This window comes from Bison bison, unplaced genomic scaffold (genome assembly GCF_000754665.1).
Source record: "Bison bison bison isolate TAMUID 2011002044 unplaced genomic scaffold, Bison_UMD1.0 scf7180017864252, whole genome shotgun sequence".
NCBI classification, from domain to species: Eukaryota; Metazoa; Chordata; class Mammalia; order Artiodactyla; family Bovidae; genus Bison; species Bison bison.
Window position 1 is genome coordinate 2,211,176 of NW_011494824.1, and position 21,901 is coordinate 2,233,076.

At 41.1% G+C, this 21,901-nt stretch overlaps 1 protein-coding gene across 1 annotated transcript in view; it reads left to right on the forward strand.

Moving 5' to 3' along the window:
• The window catches only part of IQGAP2 (IQ motif containing GTPase activating protein 2), a 330,456-nt gene that overhangs the window by 306,954 nt on the left and 1,601 nt on the right, over positions 1-21,901 (forward strand). Inside the window, exons 29-35 of the mRNA XM_010847615.1 lie at positions 723-825; positions 1,355-1,496; positions 10,571-10,658; positions 12,582-12,794; positions 15,146-15,306; positions 16,860-16,997; positions 18,719-18,827. Coding sequence (XP_010845917.1) covers positions 723-825; positions 1,355-1,496; positions 10,571-10,658; positions 12,582-12,794; positions 15,146-15,306; positions 16,860-16,997; positions 18,719-18,827 — 954 coding nt within the window. The remainder of the gene's footprint in view (positions 1-722; positions 826-1,354; positions 1,497-10,570; positions 10,659-12,581; positions 12,795-15,145; positions 15,307-16,859; positions 16,998-18,718; positions 18,828-21,901) is intronic.

Below are 21,901 nucleotides of genomic sequence, written 5' to 3' on the forward strand. Positions count from 1 at the left end.
GAGTTGACTCATTGGAAAAGACTCTGATGCTGGGAGGGATTGGGGGAGAGAAGGGGACGACAGAGGATGAGATGGTTGAATGGCATCACCGACTCAATGGACGTGAGTTTGAGTGAACTCCAGGAGTTGGTGATGGACAGGGAGGTCTGGCGTGCTGCGATTCATGGGGTCACAAAGAGTCGGACACGACTGAGCGACTGAACTAACTGAACTAACTAATATGTATGCACACATATATACACTCTTTCAGATTCTTTTCCCTTATAGGTTATTACAAAATATTGAGTATAGTTCCTTATGCTATACAGTAGGTCCTTGTTGGTTATCTATTTTATATATAGTAGTGTGTGTATGTTAATCCCAGACTCCTAAAATTTATCCCTCAACTTTGACCTTTTATATAAATGTGGAAGAAGCACAGGGTTTAGATGGAAGGAGACTGCCTCTTGACAGATTTTGCAAGATTTTGCTGAAAGAGTGTTTATGAACACCTTTCATAAAAACTGCAGTTTCTTGATAAAGAATATGCACTTGCCTCTAAGATAAAATACAAACTGTGTTTCTCTGTGGTCTCTAATTTTAACAAATGTCAGACTTGCATTTAAGATTCAAGCAATATCAGAAGAAAGTTATCATGAAAAATCAGGAAGAGAACTATGTAAATACGGTAGCCTTTGGGAATTTACTTGTATCTTTGTATGTGTGTTGCTTTCTATGTAAAGCTCTTGCTGGAGCACCAAGATGCGATTGCACCTGAAAAAAACGACTTACTGAATGAACTGCTGGAGCTGCTGGAGGAGGTGCCTAATGTGGAATCTTTTCTTGGTAAGGGCGTCTTCCCTCTGGTTTGCATTTGGTTGGTTGGTTCGATGGTTGGTTGGTTTTCCTATCCTAGATCAAAAAATCTTATTTATTTAATATGCAGGTTTGTTTAAAGGATTATCGCTACACTAGCCCCATTCTACATGAAGGATTCTGTACTTCTTAATATGCTCAATTATAAAACAATTTAGTATTCTTGAAGCTCTATATATGTCAAAAAGGATTTGTCAATCATAAAGAAAAAGAGCAAAATTTACTAAAAGTTCCTTGTTATTTTTCCCAATGATATCTTTTATTGACAGTTCTCTTTCAGTAATTTTTTCAAATTTTGAATATCAGTGTCCCGTGCTATTTTAATGTTTAATTCAAAGATTTTTAAAAGCCACTGTAAGGATAGTGGAATGTGGTTTTCTCTGAGGACCACCGCCTGCTCTACCACCCAGCCCCATGTTTCCTACAGAACCTTTGTCTTACATTGTTGATGCCACTGTGACAATCATGAATTGGAAAATAACAGTGCTTTCTTCTGCAGGGGAAGGAGCTGTTGACCCTAATGACCCTGACAAGGTAAACACACTAAATCAACTCTCCAAGACTGAGATTTCCCTTTACCTGACCAGCAAGTACGACATAGGAGATGGTGAAGCTATAGATGGCCAAAGCCTCATGATCAAGTAAGTTTGGGGCTTTCCATTTTCTCATCTTTTTTAAAAAATTTCACTTATTTACATATCTCTGGCTGCACTGGGTCTTCATTGTTATGCAGAGGCATTCTCTGGTTGCAGAGCACAGGCTTCTCACTGCGGTGGCTTCTCTTGTCGCAGAGCACAGGCTCTAGGCACGCAGGCTTCAGTAGCTGCAGATCGTGGGCTCTGGAGTCTGGGATCAGTAGTTATGGCGCTTGGACTGAGTTGCCCTATGGCCTGTGAGATCTTCTGGACCAGGGATCAAACCGGTGTCCCCTGCACTGGCAGGCAGATTCTTAACCACTGGGCTTCTATGGTGGCTCAGATAGTAAAGAATCTGCTTGCAATGCAGGGGACCAGTGTTCTATCCCTGGGTCGGGAAGATCCCCTAGAGAAGGGAGTGGCTCCCCACTTCAGCATTCTGGCCTGGAGAATCCCATGGACAGAGAAGCCCGGCACGCTACAGTCCATGGAGTCACAAAGAGTCAGACACGACTGAACGACTAACACTTTCACTTTTTCTAAACCACTGGACCACCAAGGAAGTCCCAATTATGCATCTTAAACCGTGCAAATTCAAATTAGACTAAATTTTCAAGTCATTTTTAAACATTGAAATGTTGTTGTTTGTTGTTTTAGTCGCTGAGTTGTATCCAATTCTTTTGCAACCCCAGGAACTGTAGCCCACCAGGCTTCTCCATCCATGGGATTTCCCAGGCAAAAATCCTGGAGTGGAGAGCCATTTCGTTCTCCAGGGAATCTCCACATCTCTTCACTGGAGGCGGATTCTTTGCCACTGAGCCACCAAGGAAGCCCAAATATTGAAAAACAGTGTGTTTATCCATCAAAAATCTAACCAGGAATAATAGATTCTTTATAATTTGAGAGACCTAAATATTATACTACTTTCTAAAGCTTATCTTGTTTTTTAGTTTTCCTTGTAGTAATTTGATTCCTTCCCTTTAAGAAATGATTAATTCAGCCTATGAAAGTCCTCAGGTAGCTGAAAGGAAATGACTGTTCCAGTGGTCAAAAGAACAAGGAAGTTCAGGGAAATACCTTCTACCTAATTTATTTTCTGGTAGAAAACAGTAACATAAAAGTCACACACAGTAAGACATAAGGCTGTTCTCTGACTTATTAGACATCTTTTCTATTAAACTAAGCCTAGGTAACTTGACCGACTTTGACTTTATAGTCAACTCCCTGTCCTTGAAGATTTCACATGAAGTTTTCATACCCTCAATACTGTACTTTCTCTGTCAAGGCCTCGAAGACATTGTACATCAGTCCTTTATATTCAGAATAAGAGAGACTGGTCCATCACCATGAACTGAAATGTCATAAGCCAAAACCAGGGGCTCACCCAACGTACAGTTTTTAAGAACTAATAGAACCAAATGGATTCGTATTAGCACATTAGAACAGTTGTACATTGGGGTGAGGTAGAAAATGGAAGTGGGAAATGGGGGCAAAAGGAAATAAACATTTAAATAATACTTTACACGTGACTCCCGAGTTACATGTCCTGAGTTCTGAGGTTGTTTTCATTGGCAGAAGGAGCTTTCTCTTCTGCCACTGACAGGCCTCAGACAGCACTCATTTCTGGTTGATTTTTTCCAGATATTCAATCCCATGAAAATGGCAAAAAAAAAACCCACCAAATGCTTAACCCAGTGTGCTAAGTACCTGCATATGTCCTGCTTCTACTAGGCTTGCTTATTTTGTGCTCCAGTTATCTCTAAGGCTCTGGTCGTTTAGATAGCCAAATACTTGAGTTTCAGCCTGTGTCACTGGCACTGGGCTTGAAGTTGAGGACCCAGGGGTGAGCAGGTCCTTTAAGAGTACCTGCCTTCAGGGGTCTGCAGTGCGATGGATAGCACTGCTCTTCTGCAGGACCCAGGACAGATGCAGGACTCTTGCACAACCTTGGCCTCATTAGAGTTGAAGGCAGTTGCTTTCAACTACCGGCGACCAAGTCAGATTGCACTTGCAGGGAGGCAACTTACGACAGGGCAGCAGAGCAAAAAGGGAGAAAACTGTGGAGGCTGCTCCCTGGGCCCCTCGGAGCATGTGCCAATTGCAGAGGTAACTGGAGACACAGCTGCTGTGGTTCCACCATGTAAATTCAATCGGGCCCGTTATCCTATGATCTCATAAGCTTTGTCTTTTAGAAGTAAGAGGAAGAAATTTTTTCATAATTAGTTTTGTCTGGTATTAGAACTCCATTTTCTAAATGCAGTCAGCTCAAATGCCGGCATTAATGAACGGAAGATCATGACTGGGATGGTCTCAAATATCAGACAGCCTGAACATCAGGTATATTTACGAGTCTCCACATCTCTGTGAATTTGGGGAATTCACATTTTGAAAGCGAAACCATGGAAGTCAGCCCTGTTGGGAGCGGTACATCCTGGCCAGGAAGGCCTGGTGCGTTCTTCAGCCTTCTCAGCCCCTGTGTGGGTCCCCCTGGCCCGTCTCCCCCACGGTGGACGGACACAAGTACTGTCTACTCTTTAGTCCCCAGCCAGCGGTTTCATGTATTTACTTTTGCATTTCGTGGTAAAATACAACGTAAAAGTTACCATCCTAACCTTTTTTAAAATTAATTTTTATTGGAGTGGGGTTGCTTTACCCGTTCTAACATTTCTTTCCAAAAGTATTAGTTTTTATGTGGCTGCCCCAGCTCTTCGTTGCGGCGCGTGGCATCCTCTGTCTTCATGGTGGCGTGCGAGGTCTTTGGTTGTGGGACCTAGCTCCCTGGCCAGGGATGAACCTGTGCCCCGTGCCTTGGGAGCGTGGACTCTTAGCCACTGGACAACCAGGGAAGTCCCCATTCTAACCTTTTAAATGTACAACTTGGTGGCGCTTAATACATCCAGAATGTTGTGCAAGCTTCGCTACTATCTAGCTCCAGAATATTGTCATCACCCCCAAAGTAACCCCCTACTTTAAATAGTCATCTCCGGGGCACCTTTTCAGACCCTGCTCCCCAGTCCTGGAAATCACTAATCTGTTTTCTGTCTCCACAAACTTGCCTATTCTGGAAATTTCGTATAATTGGAATTATACAAGATGCGGCCTTTTGCGTCTGGCTTCCTTCATTGAGCGTGGTTTTGGCTGAATACTATTCCATTGTATGGATATGCCATTGTTATCACGGACATTTGGGTGGTTGTTACATTTTGGCTGTAGTGAATAGTACTACCGCAAACATTTATATACAACTTTGTATTCAAACTTATTTTCAGTTCTTTGGGGTGTATACTTAGCAGTGGAATTGCTAGGTCATATGGTAACTCTGTTTTGAGGAACTGCCAGACTTTTTTCTCACCAACAAGGTATGAAGGTTTCAGTTTTTCCATAATTCACCAAAATGTATTTTCTGTTTTGTTTTGTTGTTATAGCCATCCTAGTGGGCATGAAGTAGTATCTCATTGTGGTTTTGACTTGCATTTCCCTAATGATTAGTAATGTTTAGCATCTTGCCATGTGCTTATCAGTCATTTCTATATCTTCTTTGTAGGAATGTCCGTTAAAGTCTTTTGCCCATTTTTAAGCTGAATTTTTACCTTTGTGTTGCAGAGTTGTGAGAGTTCTTAAATGTTCTGGATAGTAAATCCCTATCATATATATGATTTGAAAACATTTCCCCCCTTCTGGGAGTTGTCTTTTTTATTCTCTTAGTACGATCCTTTTCTGTAGAAGAAGTTGTTTAACTTAATGAAGTGCAGTTTATCTATTTTTTGCTGTTTATTGGGCTTTTGGTGTCACATATGAGAATTCATTGCCCAATCCAAGATCATGAAGATTTACTTCTACGTTTTTTTTCTAAGTGTTCCATAGTTTCAGCTTTTACAGCTATGATCCCTTTTGAGTGAATTTTTGTGTATGGTGGAAGGTAGGATCCCAAATATTCTTTTGCATGTGGATGTCCAGTTTTCCACCATTATTCCTTAAAAAGACTAGTCTTTCTCCATTAAATGGTCTAGACCCTTGTCAACAGCCGATCCACCATGCATGTACGGTTTTTCTAGACTCTGAATTCTATTCCATTGATCTATATGTCTGTCCTTATGCTAGTACCACACTACATTTATCACTGTAGCTTTGTAGTAAGTTTTGAAATTGTAAAGTATGAATCCTGCAACTTGTTCTTTTTCAAGATTCTTTTGGCTGCCTGGGATTCCTTGGAACTGTCAGATCAACTTTTCCATTTATATAAAAAAGGCCATTGGGCCAGTGTTTTTAATAGATTCAATAATTTACTGCATTCACTGGCCTCTAGGGTCTTGAAAGCCTTCCTCCGGGCATACTTTGAGATCCTAGTCTTGGCGGAGCCCTTCACTAAACAGCCAGTGCTCGTTGTGGATAACAACTTCAAGACTGACCAACTAGCCTTCTTCAGAAGTGGAATTTGGGTGTTGCTCAAAACAGTCGGTAGAGTTCACGCCATGATGTGAAGCCAGCCTTACTTCCAAATACATTATGCCTTAAGTATATATTTCAAAATCCTGTTACTAACAGATAATTATAAAAGGTGTCATTGATGGGGGGCTTGGAGACTGTATCTCAGTCTTTATCTTTGAGGTGAGGAAATTAAATTCTAAAATAATGGGAAGCAAGTATCTAGTCACTGACATGCTTTATATCACAGGCCATTGCTATTCCGTTAATGTACACTTTAAAATAGGCTTCTCTGGTAGCTCATAAAGAATCTGCCTGCAGTGTCAGTCTGGGATATTGCCATTTTGAAGATATTACCAAGCATGTGCTCAGTCACTCAGTTTTGTCCAGCTCTTTGCAACCGGGCTCCTCTGTCCATGGGATTTTATTGGGCAAAAATATTGAAGTGAGTTGCCGTTTCCTCCTCCAGGGAATCATCCCGACCCAGGGATGGAACCCGAGTCTCTTGAGTATCCTGAACTGGCAGGCAGATTCTTCACCACTGCACCACCTCACTACCAAGCATGGTGGTATTAAAAGAACAAACGAAAAAGCCTGGTTGGGGAGGCCTAGGAAGACCCGGGGTTACAGCCCCAATCTCACACATTAGCAGTTGGACTCTGATCAAATCACCGAAGTATTTGTTTCCTTTATCCATTAAATGGGGAGGAGGGAAGATGGGGACTGGAGAGCTCTGATGAGTGAATGAGGTCACACAACGACACCTTATAAATTATATAGAACTATACAGTTGTAAATCCCTCTTATTATAACTTTTGGTTTAACTTAAAGCATGTGATCCTTTTGGCCTTTATTAAGCTCGTGTTGCTATGGAAGTACACGTGTATAAGTAGAAAGCATTATTTGTGGCTTTTACTCATACTTAACTGCCTGAGTGCTTGTTATCGCTTGAGAATTTTTTTCCTATCACATACTTCACTTTAGGCATCTGTCATCCAGCTGAAAGACTTCCTTGGTTTTGGTCCAAACTGGCACGAGCAGTTAAGTGGCTAAGGGGATATTTGAAGCCTGGTGATAAAAATGTGTAATCACATGATTTTTACCTTCCATCAACACCAATTCCTTCTCAGCCCTGGGCACATTGTAAGGCAGGCGGCAGACGGGGAGGCTCAGGACTGGTCCTGACCAGGGGTAATGACAGACGCCCTTCGAAGGCAGTGGTCCAACCTAAGGGACCACACCCATTTACAAGCACCGTACACTCCCGTTTATTGACCGTGGGATTTGAGTGGAGCTGTGACAAATAAACTCCCTGGTGTATTGCATTTTTTCTTAACTTTACTCATTCAGGGAAGATGGCAGAGTCCTTGATTTGATCGGCTTGTCTCACCTATTGTTTGAACATCCGTGGGACCAAAACGTTAACCAGTTGATTCATGCTGGTCAGACCATATCTAGCATATTATGTTTGCATTAAGGTGGTGGTGGGGGAATGTGGCATAAATTCATTGTCTGACTGAAATGTGAGCAGGACTAGAAACTCTCTAACTCCTGTTGTGAAGAGGCTTAAGGAACTGAGGGGTTTCGTTTGGGAAAAAGAGAAGTGGTAGCAGAGGGGAAGAAGACAGTCCTGGCAGCCTCTGCAGGTTGGTGCGGGGCTGATGAGGAGGAAAGGGAGTTCAGCTTGTTCCCTGCAACTCTAGGAAATAGAATGTGAGCTTCTATAACAATGGAGCTGCTTAGGGCTTAGCTGACTCATTTGTAAAACCAGGGATTGGACTGTTGCCCAAAGGTCCCCCTCAGCACTGACATCCTGTGACTCACTGGGTCCTATGAGTGGACCGCACTGGAAGGCAGGCCTCTCTGAGTGGGCTTCGTGTCCAGGAATGGGCTGCTCCAGTGCTTTGCATCTCAGAGAGGTTTAATGTGAGCCACACGGGTACTTTTACATTTTCTGGAAGCCATATTTTAAAAAGGAATAGGTGAAGTTAATTCTAATATGCTAATTTACCCCAATATATCCAAAATATTGTTATTTCAATATGGAGTCAGTATAAAAAGTTATTAGTGGTATATGACACATTCCTTTTTTTCATAATGAGCCTTCCAAACATGGACATGAGTTTTAGCAAATTCTGGGAGATAGTGAAGGACAGGGAAGCCTGGTATGCCACCAGACTGAGCGACTGAATGACAGCAACATGACACATTCCATTTTCATCCTGAGCCTTCCACATCTGGTGTGTGTTTTGCACTTACTGCATATCTCAGTTTGGACCAGCCATGTCTCAAGTGCCCACTGGCCACCTATGACCAGTGGCTGTCATCGTGGGCAGCAGGTGGTGCTTTAGTGACCACGCAAATGCTGACTACACGTCAGACTCTAAGGAGGGGATGTACATGCATCTTTCTTTCAGTCCTGAGAGATTTCCATTATGTGAATAGGAAGGAAAAAAAAGAAAAAACACCTCCAAGGACTTTATCATTTGCACAAGTCCACACACTTGGTTCGACCTTAGATCTGTCTGACTCCAGTGTCTTTAACCATTATGCAAGGCAAGGTAGTGATTTCCCTGTCATGAAACTGGACAGTTATTTACATTTAAGAAGTCTGGGGTGAAACTTTGGGAATAGATTCCAGTGGAAGCCTGATGTAAAATAGAGTTTCAAGAGAAAGGCTGTGTGCAGTTTGTCCTCCGGGCACTCCCAAGCAGATAAACATTCTCTGTCCCGACGAGGGCACACTTGAGTGACCCTGGTCATGCTGGTCCTCAGATAGCTTCTCCAAAGAGTTTCCCGGAATCATATATCATCAGTCGTTCCTAGAATATTATTTCAAATAAGTGTTAACATTTTTTAAAATCACCCAGAGCTTTTATTTCTAACCGGATGTTTCCACTTAAGATATTTATAATGATGACTGGAGGGGGGAGTTGAGTGGGGAGGGAGATGACAGATTCATGGCTCTCAGGAGCAGGGTTGTCTCGCACATGGCTGGAATGAGCTGTATGTCCACCTCTGACTCTAGGGCAACATTTCTCTGTGCATTCCCAGACAGCTTGAAAATCCCCGGCGGTGAAAGCTCATGGGCCAGAGGAAATGGTTGTGATCATTCTTCTCATACAGACTTAAATAAGAAAGGAGAAGAATAATGGTTACAGATGGCTTGTTGGATTTTATCCTATTTGCAAGAATAATATATCTGCAGTTTCCTTTGAGAGTTTCCTCTTGTCCTTTGGGAGCAGTCCCCCGCCTTGGGAACTCAAAACATGAATGATGTTTTCTTTTCCTTTTCCAATTTTCATGCCGTATGAATGTTTCCTGCTGTAGTTGAGGAAGAAATTCATCATCCTGTGATACCATGTATGCCTTGAGAGAGGAACTGAGGTTCAATGCAACAAGAATGAAACTTCAGATGTTGGTTAGACCTGTTTGTAATTTAAGGCGACTTCTGTTTATGTTCCGTTTTTTTTTTTTTTTTGAAGGGACACTGTCCAATAATGTTCCTACTTATGTAAAAGGGAGCATACTTGACCATTTACCTTTTACATTAAAGCCTTAGTACATAGTTACATAACCTGATCTTTAATTAGGAAAGGATGGCTGATTGTCCTAAAGAACACATATGAAAAAATACATAGTTTTGGCACTGACAGAGTGGTTTTCCAGCTCTTGTTACGGAGCATCTCTCTTGTTCTCTCCCACCTGAGGCCAGGGACCCTCACCAATGGGTTAGTCCCACCACCAGATCCGAGTTCCCAACCACCCCTCCTCCAGGCTGCTGTGTCATCCGGCAGCCAGAGCCTTCACAGCCCACACGGGACTTGCACTCCCACTGGCCTTCACAGTGTTTCGTAACATTCTTAGAGCATCAACAGTAACAGCTGGTCTAGCTGCCGTAGCTTATCATGTTTTCAACAGGCTCAGAAGTTTAAATGTTATTAAAGTCAGGACATTAGATATTATTCTTGCTCCTTCCAGAGTGATGAGCCCAGTTGTTCCTCCTGGTCATCAGAAAGTAGTCTCAGTCTGAAAAGAAGAAAGGGGGCACTTCCCTGACGGTTCGGGTGGTTGAGACTCCGAGCTTACTCTGCTGGGGCCGCGGGCTCCATCCCTGGTTGGGGAGTTAAGATCCCACCGTCTGCCACAGCATGGCCCAAAAGCGCAGATGAAATTGAAAACGAGAGAGTAATTATGACACCCTTGTGCCCAGGATGCTGACATTGTAATCTGACGTGTCCAACTCTGAGTGAGCCTGTGGGCCACAGCCCACCAGGCTCCTCTCTCCATGGGACTTCCGGGCAAAAATACTGTAGTGGGTTGCCATGCCCTCCTCCAGAGGATCTTCCCCACCCAGGGATCGAACCTGGGTCTCTTAATGTCTCCTGCATTGTCAGACAGGTTCCTTACCACTAGCACCACCTGGGAAGCCCCTATAATCCGACGGTCTCAAGCGTGTAAAACCCAGACTTTGATTATCAAGCATTCATGAACTTTGGGGAGCCTTAAAGCAGACATCCTGAAGTTCTGCGAGATGCTTCCATTTTTAAGGATTCTCTTTGAAGCTTCATCTTTGCACTGCCTCAGGAGAAACAGATTTTTGTGCATCAAGACTGCTGTCTGAAAGCCTGTCTCTCCTTTCTCTATTTTGTAAGGACCAAAAAACTGATCATTGATGTGATCCGGAACCAACCAGGAAGCACACTGACAGAAATCTTAGAGACACCAGCAAGTGCAAAACAGGTAATTGGCCTTTAGAGTGTAAATAATAAGTACCTTAGATACGTGTTGATTTTAGTAACAAATCTTTGTGCCAAATGTTTGCTGTTATCTCAGAGAAACTATCTGACACAGTTTGGAAGTAAAAATTTCAGTGAACTGACTTCAATTATATAGAAAATCCATGGAATATCAACGGAAATGAAATAGGAAAATACGGCACTGAATGTATACTAAATAATCTTATCCTAGACTAGAAGATTAGTTCTGGGTATTTCAGAGCCTCTGAATGTTCATGGTAAATTTTGAACAGTGAGTGTAGGGAACAAAGGGGAAAAAAATGGACTGCTTAAAAATGAAGACTACTCATTGCAGTGGATAGGCAGATAAGTCACTTAAGGAATTGTTCTGGTCAACAGGATATAGAAAAATACCTTTCATATTTTGTGTTTTTGCCGACTTGAAGAAATGAACAAGTGCCTTACCCATTAAAACTGTTTTTCAAATGCTTCAGAAGCCAACATCTTGAGTCCATTAGATCAGAGCACCATTATCCTGGTGTAAATAAAGTTTCATAACAATCTTGCATTAAACTTTTATCAGCATCCTTCAAAATGTATCATTATTTAGTTTGTTCTGAATTAATTTCAGTTTTATTGCTTTCGTTTCAATAATTGCCACTCCCTAAACAAACACTAACAAGATTATCAATTAAATTACCTCTTTGTACTTTTGTACTTTTTGGAACTTTAGCTGGGTTACACATGATTTTCCTGAATCATTCTTAATTGGTTGTGAGGAAATTGTTATGTCATGGTTTTTAATAAAAGTATATATAACCAAAGTGGGTAAAATATAGTACTGAGTATGAGAATTTTAACTCTTAATATTTTATTAAGAATATTTTCTTTCCCCCCAAATGTAGCATAGTCACCAAGAGTGTGGACTTCCAAAATCAAATGTCGCTTTATACCTCCCAGCTGTGTTAGGATAGGCACCTAGAAATACTTCTATGCTTCAGTTTCCTCACCTGTAAAATGGGAATGATAATAATAGTACCCAATTCAGGAGTAACTCAGTTAAAACATGTTAAATGAGTAGAAAAATATCTGTTACATACTAAGTGCTCAACAACATTGGTTGCTACTGTTGTTGTTAACTACTGACCTGGCTTACTATTACTGTGTCCTTAAGGTTGATCTGTCTTTCCTGTGTGTGATAACACTTATAGTCTTAGACTCTGTCTACTGTGTCAATCAATTTTCTAGTACGGTGACATGTGAAGATCACTAGTCTCTTGTATAGTTTTTTTAAACAAACTATCCAAACTGTTTTGATTCATTCATTTACTCATCATTTATTTGGAAACATATTTTGTGCTAGCGTACTCTTAATTTCTTTGGTTCAAAGAAACCGTGCACATTTTTCAGAGTTCATGGTTTGGAATGATTGCTTTACCAGGACAAAGGTCTCTGACTGCCTTCACGGCTTATAAATGTCCATAAATATGGCTCGTGTGTGAGCGTTCACCTGGGTTCTGGATGTTCAGGGTTCTCGTGGCCACGTTTTAATGGATAATCTAGTTTTAATTTTCTCAACTGGACTATCCTATCCAATACTGAAATCCTTCCATCCAGGGAATTATAAAATGCTGGTTATCCCTTGTAATACATCTGTTACTAAGATAACTTATCACATTAACCATAAAATAATGATTTAGAATTTTGCTCAGGGTAGGCCTGCCACCACTGCTCTGTTTTTCGGGAAAACAAAGTAATTCCTTCCCAAAGACCCTGCCACAAAACCCCTGGGGAACATGTGATTCTGGTCTCCGGACCTTGGCTTGAGGACCTCGTTCATTTTGATACTGGTTTACCTTGTGCAGCTTCTGAACCTGTGAGATCAGGACATCAGAGATAAATCAACATCTTGATGTTCCCTTTCCAGGAGACAGATCATGCCTCAGACATGGTGAACCGCGCGGTTTTAGATTCCAGAACTCCCGAAGACATGAAGCAGGGCCGGTCTATGGTTGAAGATGCACAGCTGCCCCTAGAGCAGAAAAAGAGGAAAATCCAGAGGAATCTTCGGACATTGGAACAGACTGGACACGTGTCATCCAAAAACAAATACCAAGACATTCTCAATAAGATTGCCAAGGTTGTGGGGAAGAGTATTCTTTCTGCTTTGCGTTAAGTTCAATTCAGTTCAGTCACTCAGTCGTGTCCGACTCTTTGCGACCCCATGAACCGCAGCACGCCAGCCTCCCTGTCCATCACCAACTCCTGGAGTCTACCCAAACCCATGTCCATTGAGTCGGTGATGCCATCCAACCATCTTATCCTCTGTCTGTGCTAATCATTGCTCATACGCTGGGACTCAGTAGGTGACATGAAAGATTCATAGTTATATACATATGGTTCCTGTCCTCCTCAATATTACAGATTTTTTAAGGTTTCAAAGCAGCTGATGACTTTTAACAGAGAATAACCACAACTCCCCCAATTAAGGGGCTTCCCAGGTGGCCCAGTGGTAAAGAATCTGCCTGCCAATGCAGGAAACGCAGGAGATGCAGATTCACTCCCTGGGTTGGGAAAATCCCCTGGAGGAGGACATGGCAACCCGCTCCAGTATTCTTACTTTGAAACCCCTGTGGACAGAGCAGCTTGGCAGGCTACAGTCTGTACAGCTGCAAAGAGTTGGACATTCTGAGGACACTGAGCTGAGCATTCAGGCGCAACTCCCCTAAATTGTCAGAAGAGCTGAAACATACCAGACATCAATGCTTAGGAAGCATAATAGATGAGTTTCATCTGTTGCTTTAAACAATACCTACTAAGTTTAAAAGTGACACTTCTAGGAGAGTTCTCTCTTGAGTAATAACTCAAGTTGTCATATAATCCTCTTGCCCATAGGACCTGCCACTGAGATGAAACCTCCATGTCCCTGAGAATTTGTCTCTAGTCAGTTTAGCCTGAATGCAGTTCAGACTTCAAAGTTAGTTTCTGTTTTCTCATCCCATATTTTTACAGTTGAGAAACTTCCTGAGAAAAGGATATCAAATTAGTGCAAGGAAACATCACAGGAAAAGAGGCTAGATCTGTTTGCCAAGGATAAGGAAGTATATATTTTGGGTTAAAAAAAACTTTTTTCATTGTTTTCTTTTGTCCAAATATGCAAACTAAAATGGATCTGGAGGTTAAGGACAGTTACATGATCAGAAAAAAAAGAATTAACTTCTGAAAGGGAAGTGCACTCAGCTTTATTCTTCCATGGAAAGTTATGGCCATTACTGGCAATAGGGTTATTCCTTCCAGCCTGAGTGATTCAAGGGAAGTGGTGCCTTTTCTGTAATTCTGGGTTGGAAAATACTTCTCTTAGGGAATGTACATTAGAGAAATTGAGGCTTTTGTCTTAAAGAAAGAAAAAAACTATCATGAAGGCATCCCCTCAAAGATTCTACTTAATGAATTTTTAGTTAAAAGAAATGGTTTTTAATTTGTCCACAAAGGAAAAATAATAATAAACTGTTTTCTTAAACATTTCCTTAATTTACCAATTAGAATTTAAAAAAAAAAAAAAAAAAGAATTATATGTTTGTAAGTTTAACCATACTATGTCTCTCTCAAGCCATAAGCAGCTTGATCAACTTCATGTTCTAGGAACTCTATTTAAATCCAACTAATAGTTATCCATGTTGAATTTGTTCAGTCAGTCTTGAGACCCCAGTTGTTGTTTGTGCAAATGTTGGAAACTATTTTTCAGATTAAAAAGTATATTTTAAAAAAATTTATTTCACAAATGGGGGCGTCCCTGGTGGTCCAGTGGTGAGGACTCTGAGCTTTCACTGCTGAGGGCCAGGGTTCAATCCCTGGTCGGGAAACTAAGATCCCACAATCCTGGCAGGATAGCTAAGAAAGGAAAGAAAAGAAAATGAATGTAATGATGAAATATAACACTTTTCACGATAAAGCACTCTCCAAAGTATATATAATTCAAAACATTCTGAAGAAATTGTCTCCTGCTAAAGTCTTGCTTGTACACTTTTTAAAACACTAGTTCTCCTTAGATTAATTGCATACTTTCTCTAAAATTGCTTCTTCGCTTTTCCATCAACCTTACATCTCAAAGTAAAACATGGACACTCCCAGTTCTAAAGTAAAAAGGGAACATTTGGGTGCTGAGAGTTTAAAATGAGGTGACTAAAATAAACTGTTATTGTTGTTTGGTCACTAAGTCAGATCTGACTCTTTGCAATCCCATGGACTGTAGCCCGCCAGACCCCTCTACCCATTGGACTGGTTGCCATTTCCTTCTCTAGGGGTGTTAACCTGACTCTCTTGCATTGGCAGGCAGATTCTTTACTGTTGTGCCACCAGGGCAGCCCAAACTATTGTAACAGTCCCAGAGAGTGATTTTAGTACTAGATATGCTTCTTGTTCCAAAGGGGCAATATTATAAAGCAAACTCCTGCTTAAATCTCATACCATGGCCTTTCCTTTTTCCCTTAGGATATTCGAAATCAAAGAATCCATCGTAAGCTTCGAAAAGCTGAGCTGGAAAAACTTCAGCAGACGCTCAATGCACTTAACAAGAAGGCGGCATTTTTTGAAGAGCAAATCAATTATTATGACACTTACATCAAGACTTGTTTAGACAACTTAAAAAGAAAGTAAGTTGAAATCAAATACTCTTCTGTAATGTCATGATTTACACGAGGTATCAATTCATATACAATCCTGGGCTGTTCCAGTTGGGTCTGGTAGCAAACTTTGATTTATTACATAACCAGAAACTAGAATCTCAATTTTATGATTCGCCATTGTGAGCTAAGAAGTCAGGAATGAATTTAGAAACATGTTAATTCTCTATAAACATGGGCATTAAAGTTAGTTTTACCCTGTTGTGTTTCAAAGTAACTTTAAACACTTGGGGAAGCACTTTGATTATTCCTTCTTTTTTAGTCTTTTAAACACTATTACTTAAAAAAAAAAAAGAAAGCTACCCTTGGGGATATTTACAGTAAACAGTATTTATATGCTTGATAATGTTTAAAGCCAGATACTTGCTGTCGCACAGTGCAACTTAGTGATTTTTAATTGCTTACTGGTTTTTAAACGTCATATTGACACAAAAGACAAAATTTGTCAGTTCTCTATTACCCATTAGCACACATATCATAGTTTTTTTTCCCACAATATAGCCAATTTTAATGAGTATTCTTTGCTCATAATTATTCTTATTGCTAGATAAGGTCAATCTTAATTAAATTTTAATTACCCATTTAAATATGTAATTCATTATTTTTATGTAATATTTGTAGTCAAATTGACATTAAAAAATGGTGCTGTACAAAAAAGTAAATTTCATTAATCATAGAAGATTTGATGGAGGAATATAACCAAATTTAAACCTCATTTACCTGGACCCCACTAGTTCTGATTCATTTGCAGCCTTTAAATTACTTTTATGCTATTCCTGCGAGGAAGAAAGTTGGTCAAGCTAATATATAGTAGTAATAAAGTTGTGAGAGATTTTCTTTACATATTTACTGCATCTACTGCAAGGCATTTTACAAGCTCTGCAGTCAAGTGAGATAGATTGGGATTCTCTCTTACATTGTGTGATCTTGAACCAATCCAGTGTTCTCTGAAGTCTCAATTTTCTCATCTTTAAGTGGGATTTGGGAGTATCAGCCTCACACGTGTTGTAATGAGAGCTAAATGGAATACTGTGGAACAGAGGAATTTATTTTGGAACACATGGAAAGGTTAATTCTGTAAATGTGAGGCAGTATTTAGAAAGCACTTGGAACAGGGATGGCCATCTAGTGTTTGTATAAATTTGTTAAACTAGACACTTTTAATGACCCCTTCCCTTAGGAGTGTGTACACAGTTCATTTCACAGCACCTCACTTGCAAAGTGACTTAAGGGAGCCGTGTGGTCCAATACTCCTGAGACAACAGAATGCAAGTGTTATGAAGCATATTCGTCTGTAATTCAAACTTGAGTCACATTGAAAATAGCTCTCCCTTAACCAGTTCAGTAGGAGATTTCACTGTGCAGGGAAGGGGTTGTCACTGACAATCACATAATATAAAGTTGCCCAGGTTCCATACCTGGAGGCCAGGGGTGGACGGGGGTGTGCTCTCCTGGCCTCTGTACTGCCAGGAACATCTGAGTTTGCCACCTTCATGGCAGATGGTCTGTTCTTATGTTGCCAGAAATACTCGGAGATCAATTAAACTTGATGGAAAAGGAGAACCCAGAGGGATGAAGCGGGCGAAGCCAGTGCGGTACACAGCTGCAAAGCTGCAGGAGAAGGGTGTCCTCCTGGACATAGACGATCTTCAGGCAAACCAGTGAGTGGCGCCCAGAATCTGCACAGAACACATGCCCCCTCTCATCATGCACATCAGATCTGACTCACATTAATTCAGCTTCCTGTGGCCTTTGAAGAAAGCTTCACTGGGTCTATCAGGGCTTCCCCTTGATTTCAGATGACAGGAGAAAACACACATATTGTAATCTCTGGGCTTCCCACCAGGCCTGGCACTGATTGAGAGGTTGAGTTTCCCATGGCTTTGCCAGCCTCGCCTTTCCCTCCAAAAGTACTGAGTCATAGCGATGAGAATGCAAGGCTGCCTTTCCAAAGGCCTTTTAAAAGTAGATTATTTGCTTTGTCTTTTTAAGAAAGTGGGATTTAAAAAATTGACATTTTACTCAGTGTGCTATTTTCTGCTGCTTTCAAAGCAAATGGTTTACTATTTCTATCAATTTGTATTTCCTTCGGTTTGAAGACAAGATAGAAACCGTTGCTGCCTAGCTCCGAAAAAAAAATAGATGAATTTTGTTAAAGGCAAACAGGGAGCTGGAGTGATGTGGCTTTGAATGAGCCAGGGCCCTCATTCATTCAGCAGTAACGATCTGAGTGCTCTGGGACACTTTGCACTGTGCTGGGGCCTGTAGGGACCCAGGCTTAGAGCCAAACACCCCCATCCCCAGCCTCAGAGGGTTTCAAGCCTCGGAACGACCACAGAATTCAGCTTTTGTTTCTATGAGTTCCTTTTGTAAAAGGCAAGGATATGTCTCCTGCCACATTGTCCAGCATCCCCCCTTCCATAATTGGGAGAAGACGAGTAGCTGGGCATAAACAAGTATGTTGAATTAAAAAAACACAAAACCAGTCTGACCTTTGGTCTTGCTCAGTGAGAGTTATTTACAGTTGCAAAACAGGACCTTTCTGAGAATTCCCTGGGGATCCAGTGGCTAAGACTCTGCACTCCCGTTACAGGGGGCCTGGGTTCAATCCCTGATCAGGGAACTAGATCCCACATGCTACAACTAAGACCCTATGCAACCAAAGAAATAAATATAAATATTTAAAAAAACACACACACACACAGGACTTTTCTCATTTGAAAGCCACAGAGGGTGCCTTGCCTGGGTCAGAGCCACTCCAGCAGCAGTGTATTAGAAGTGTATTAGAAGTGGAGGAGAAACTCTCCTCCCAGGCGCCACATCAGGCACCCTTGGTTTCAAGAACCAGATTCTTATGCTCCATCACTCCCTTTCCCCTTGTGGGAGGCCAGACTCACTGCGTACAGTCCTCTGTAACTCCTGCTGCCTCCAAGGCCTGGCTTCCCTTCCATTTATTCCATCCTGCCTTCTCTTTGACTCAGACCAACTCAGAGAAAATGCTTCTTCTTCTTTGAAGTTGCCATAAAAGTAACCATCTAAACAACTAACCTCCTGTCAGCCATACAGTCAACACTTACAGTTCTGTGAATCTCATACAATTTCCACTGTATCTTATGCTCTTTAAGACCTAGGGTCATCTTTTGCCTTTCTTTTGTAACAAAGCACCTACTCCAGTGCTCTACGGGCTACAGATTTCCACAGGAGCCATCAAACCTAGTTCCCGTGAGCCAAATCAGGAAAAGATGATGGGAGACTTGGGGTAACTTACCTGGGGTTTTCCCAGCAGGCTGTTCACGGAGGGGGTTGACCGAGGATTCCATTCATTTCAGCTTTAACCATACATGTGCAGTTCCACATGTGTGAATGGTCCTTTCTTCACTAGGTTTAAAAATGTTACATTTGATATCTCATCTACTGAAGATGTGGGTATCTTCGATGTCAGATCAAAATTCCTGGGTGTTGAGATGGAGAAGGTTCAGCTCAATATTCAGGTAAGCTGGAATTCCTGCATATTGGGGGGAGTTTTATAAAGGAGGGGGTCATTCTTGGCTTCCCTTGCTTGCATTCTTCGTGACAAACAATGGCATTTAGCTGTAGACCAATACCACCATTATTTGCCTGTCTAAGTATTGATTTTTTAAAAGCTATGGTTCTTCAAATTATTGGAACTTAAACTGCTTTTAAATGGTAAACCATAGCATTGAGTTTTTCTAAGCCATGTTTTCATTTTGAAACTTAGAGAAAAGAATAATATACACAACAGTATTCAGAGCTCTTGATTAAAGGCTGGAAACTTTTTCTTAGGAAATTGCATTTCTATGATAACATATACCCAGGATTGAAACTTTCTGGATCTCATTTCTCCTTTTCTTTCTCCTTCCTAGAATTATTTTTATATCAGGTTCTTAAATTTCTTTGTTAATTCTTTGGGATCACAAGCAAGGAAAACATTGTGCAAAACAGATGGCTATAAATAGAAAAGTGAGGTTTGGGTCCGAATTATTGCTGTTTTTTAAAATAAGAATCACATTAAGCCAAATATGCTTGAATTGAAACTGAGAAAATAGTTTGTGCCACCAAAAGAAGAAGAAAAAGAAAGTGGAGGGTGTTTGCAGCAAACATTTGCCTACTCCAACTTCTTAATGCTTAAAACAGGATCAATTTAGATCCTTAGAGATCATCCTTAAACTGATCAATCAATGTGACTGAGTTTTCTTTTTTGTATGAGGTTTTAAATGGAAATAACCCTTATGTACTTGGGCCCTTAGACTACTTGTAAAATGGTTCCCAGGTATTCTGCATGCGTCTACATGAGTCATCGTGATAAACCATGGGGAGTGGTGTAAGTTCTAGGCTCACTGCCTGCCTGACCTGTGGCTGAGGTCAAGGAAGTTATACCCCCACCCCTAAGCCATGGGGTGAAATACCAGGGCCCTTCTTTTCTGTCTGGCATTCCTTGTAAGCTTAAAGAACAAAAGAAAGAAAGAAAGAAAGAAAAAGCTAACTGGTTTGATAAAGACACTGAGATAATGGAGTAAATTGGAGAAAATTGAAGATATTATGTAATTTTGCAAAGTATACTTAAGTAAATAGTTTTCTAATGTATTTTAAATGTCACTAAATGTATCTGTTTAAAAATTAAACTGAACGTCTTGACTCACTCCATGGAACACTTAAATTGAAGAAGAGAAAAGAATGCAGTGATGCGCTTTGGTTAGTGATTCTTCTCTAAAGCAAAGATATATCATGGATTGCCAAGAAGGAAATGCCCCAAGGCCAATCAACATCTACTGAACAGATGAATCACCAGTGACCAGGAGACACCTGTTTAGAGAGGCCTTGGGAATTCTACAGGACTTCCTTTTAACGTGGGTGCAGGCATCCAGCTTCATTTGCTCCTTTGTTAAAGTTCCATAGTAGGATTAGCTGTTCACGCCCTTCACTTAGACATACAATTGTCAAATGTTACTCCTTAGCTGTCTGCAGATGGCTAATATGCTCCAGATTTTTTCAGTCATTCATGTATATTGTCAGGACCAGTTATATAATTTTCAGGGTTCAGTGCAAAATGAAAATGCAGAGCTCCTTACTCAAAATTGGTGAGAATTTCAAGATGGTAACAACAGAACATTAAGTGCAAGGCCCTTTGTCTAATCAGGGGACTGTGTGCAGATCGAATGCCCACAGAGCCAGCCCTGTATAAAATGATTGTCAGACATAAAGTCAGACATCTTGTCACATATGGCTTTTAGACAGTTCTAGTATGAAGTGAATTTTAAGAAAGAGAAATATGATGGCCAGGTCTTTAGTTTGAGTCAAGGACTTTGTTTCTAAAAGGACAAAGGGAGATTCCTTCTAACTCTATGTGTCTAGATTTTCTTCAACCCACTGTTTCCTCGGTTCATAAAGATTATATCCTGTAGCCATGTACATAACAGGAAGCGTGATGTACGTGAAGGGGTTCTGCTTATACAGATAATGGCTGGTGTTTATGGAGGGCTACAGCCTTGGCGTTCTTCTTTTCCCAGATGAAGAACTGAGGTTCAGAAAGCATGCTATGGAAGGGGCCCCTGGAGTCCAAACCCTGCATCGCTCTGCTCCGCTGCCTGTCTCACAGGATTCCAGTTGATCCTGACCAGACAAGAGTGGCTTATAAAGGGTTTACAGACTCCTTGATCTCGTCTACCCAGTAACATACCTGTGGAGTTGGCAGTGTCAAGCCCCGATTTACGCACAAGAAAACACAACTTCAGCGAGGTTATGTGTTGTTGCAATCTTATAGCAAATAGTGGAGCTGAGGCTAAAATCTGGTCTTCAACCATGAGTTCCATCAGAATTCCTCCGTTCCCCACATGGGGGGCCCAGCTAATTTCCCTCTGTACATGATTCCTTCTCAACCGAACCATGTTGGTTTCGTTCTTTTCCACGAGACTTTAACAGATGTTGCCTGTCCCAAAGGAAAAGTGAACCTCCACCCCTGTTTAATAGTCAAAAGCATTCTTGATCAAAGAACTTCACTTCCCTGTGGCATTTCCATCTCAGAAGCATTTCTAAATAATGGAGGGGTTTTAGTTGAGTGCAGTTGGAGCTAATTGAGAAAGTGGAGCAGGAAGCTGGCAAGAGCCCACATTCTCTCAAAGATGATTCCAACTTCCGCAGGTGGCCATGCTCGTTGCAGACACAAGGTATTATCATTAAGAAGCAAGAAGTTTTCAGAACTAGAAGCAGGAAAACAAGACCTGGGTATGAGCCTAGGGCAGTTCAGGAATGATACCTTCTGTTTGGGAAGGGCCCCTGTCCTGGTTATTATAAAATGTTACTGCTTAGTCTCATGTGTGTGACTGGTGTGACCCAGTTATTAATTTATAAATGAAGGAAATTTTATTAATTTTTCTTTGTTTATACAGCAGTGATGAAACACAGAGTGATAAACTTACTTGAGGTTGAGGAACAGAATACAGGAACACAAGTAGTCTGTCTAGATCAGGAGGAGTTGCTTTGTCTGTTGGTCTCCAAATGTCAGTCTCACAATTTTCATCAATAAATAGATCATTTCTCCCCATTT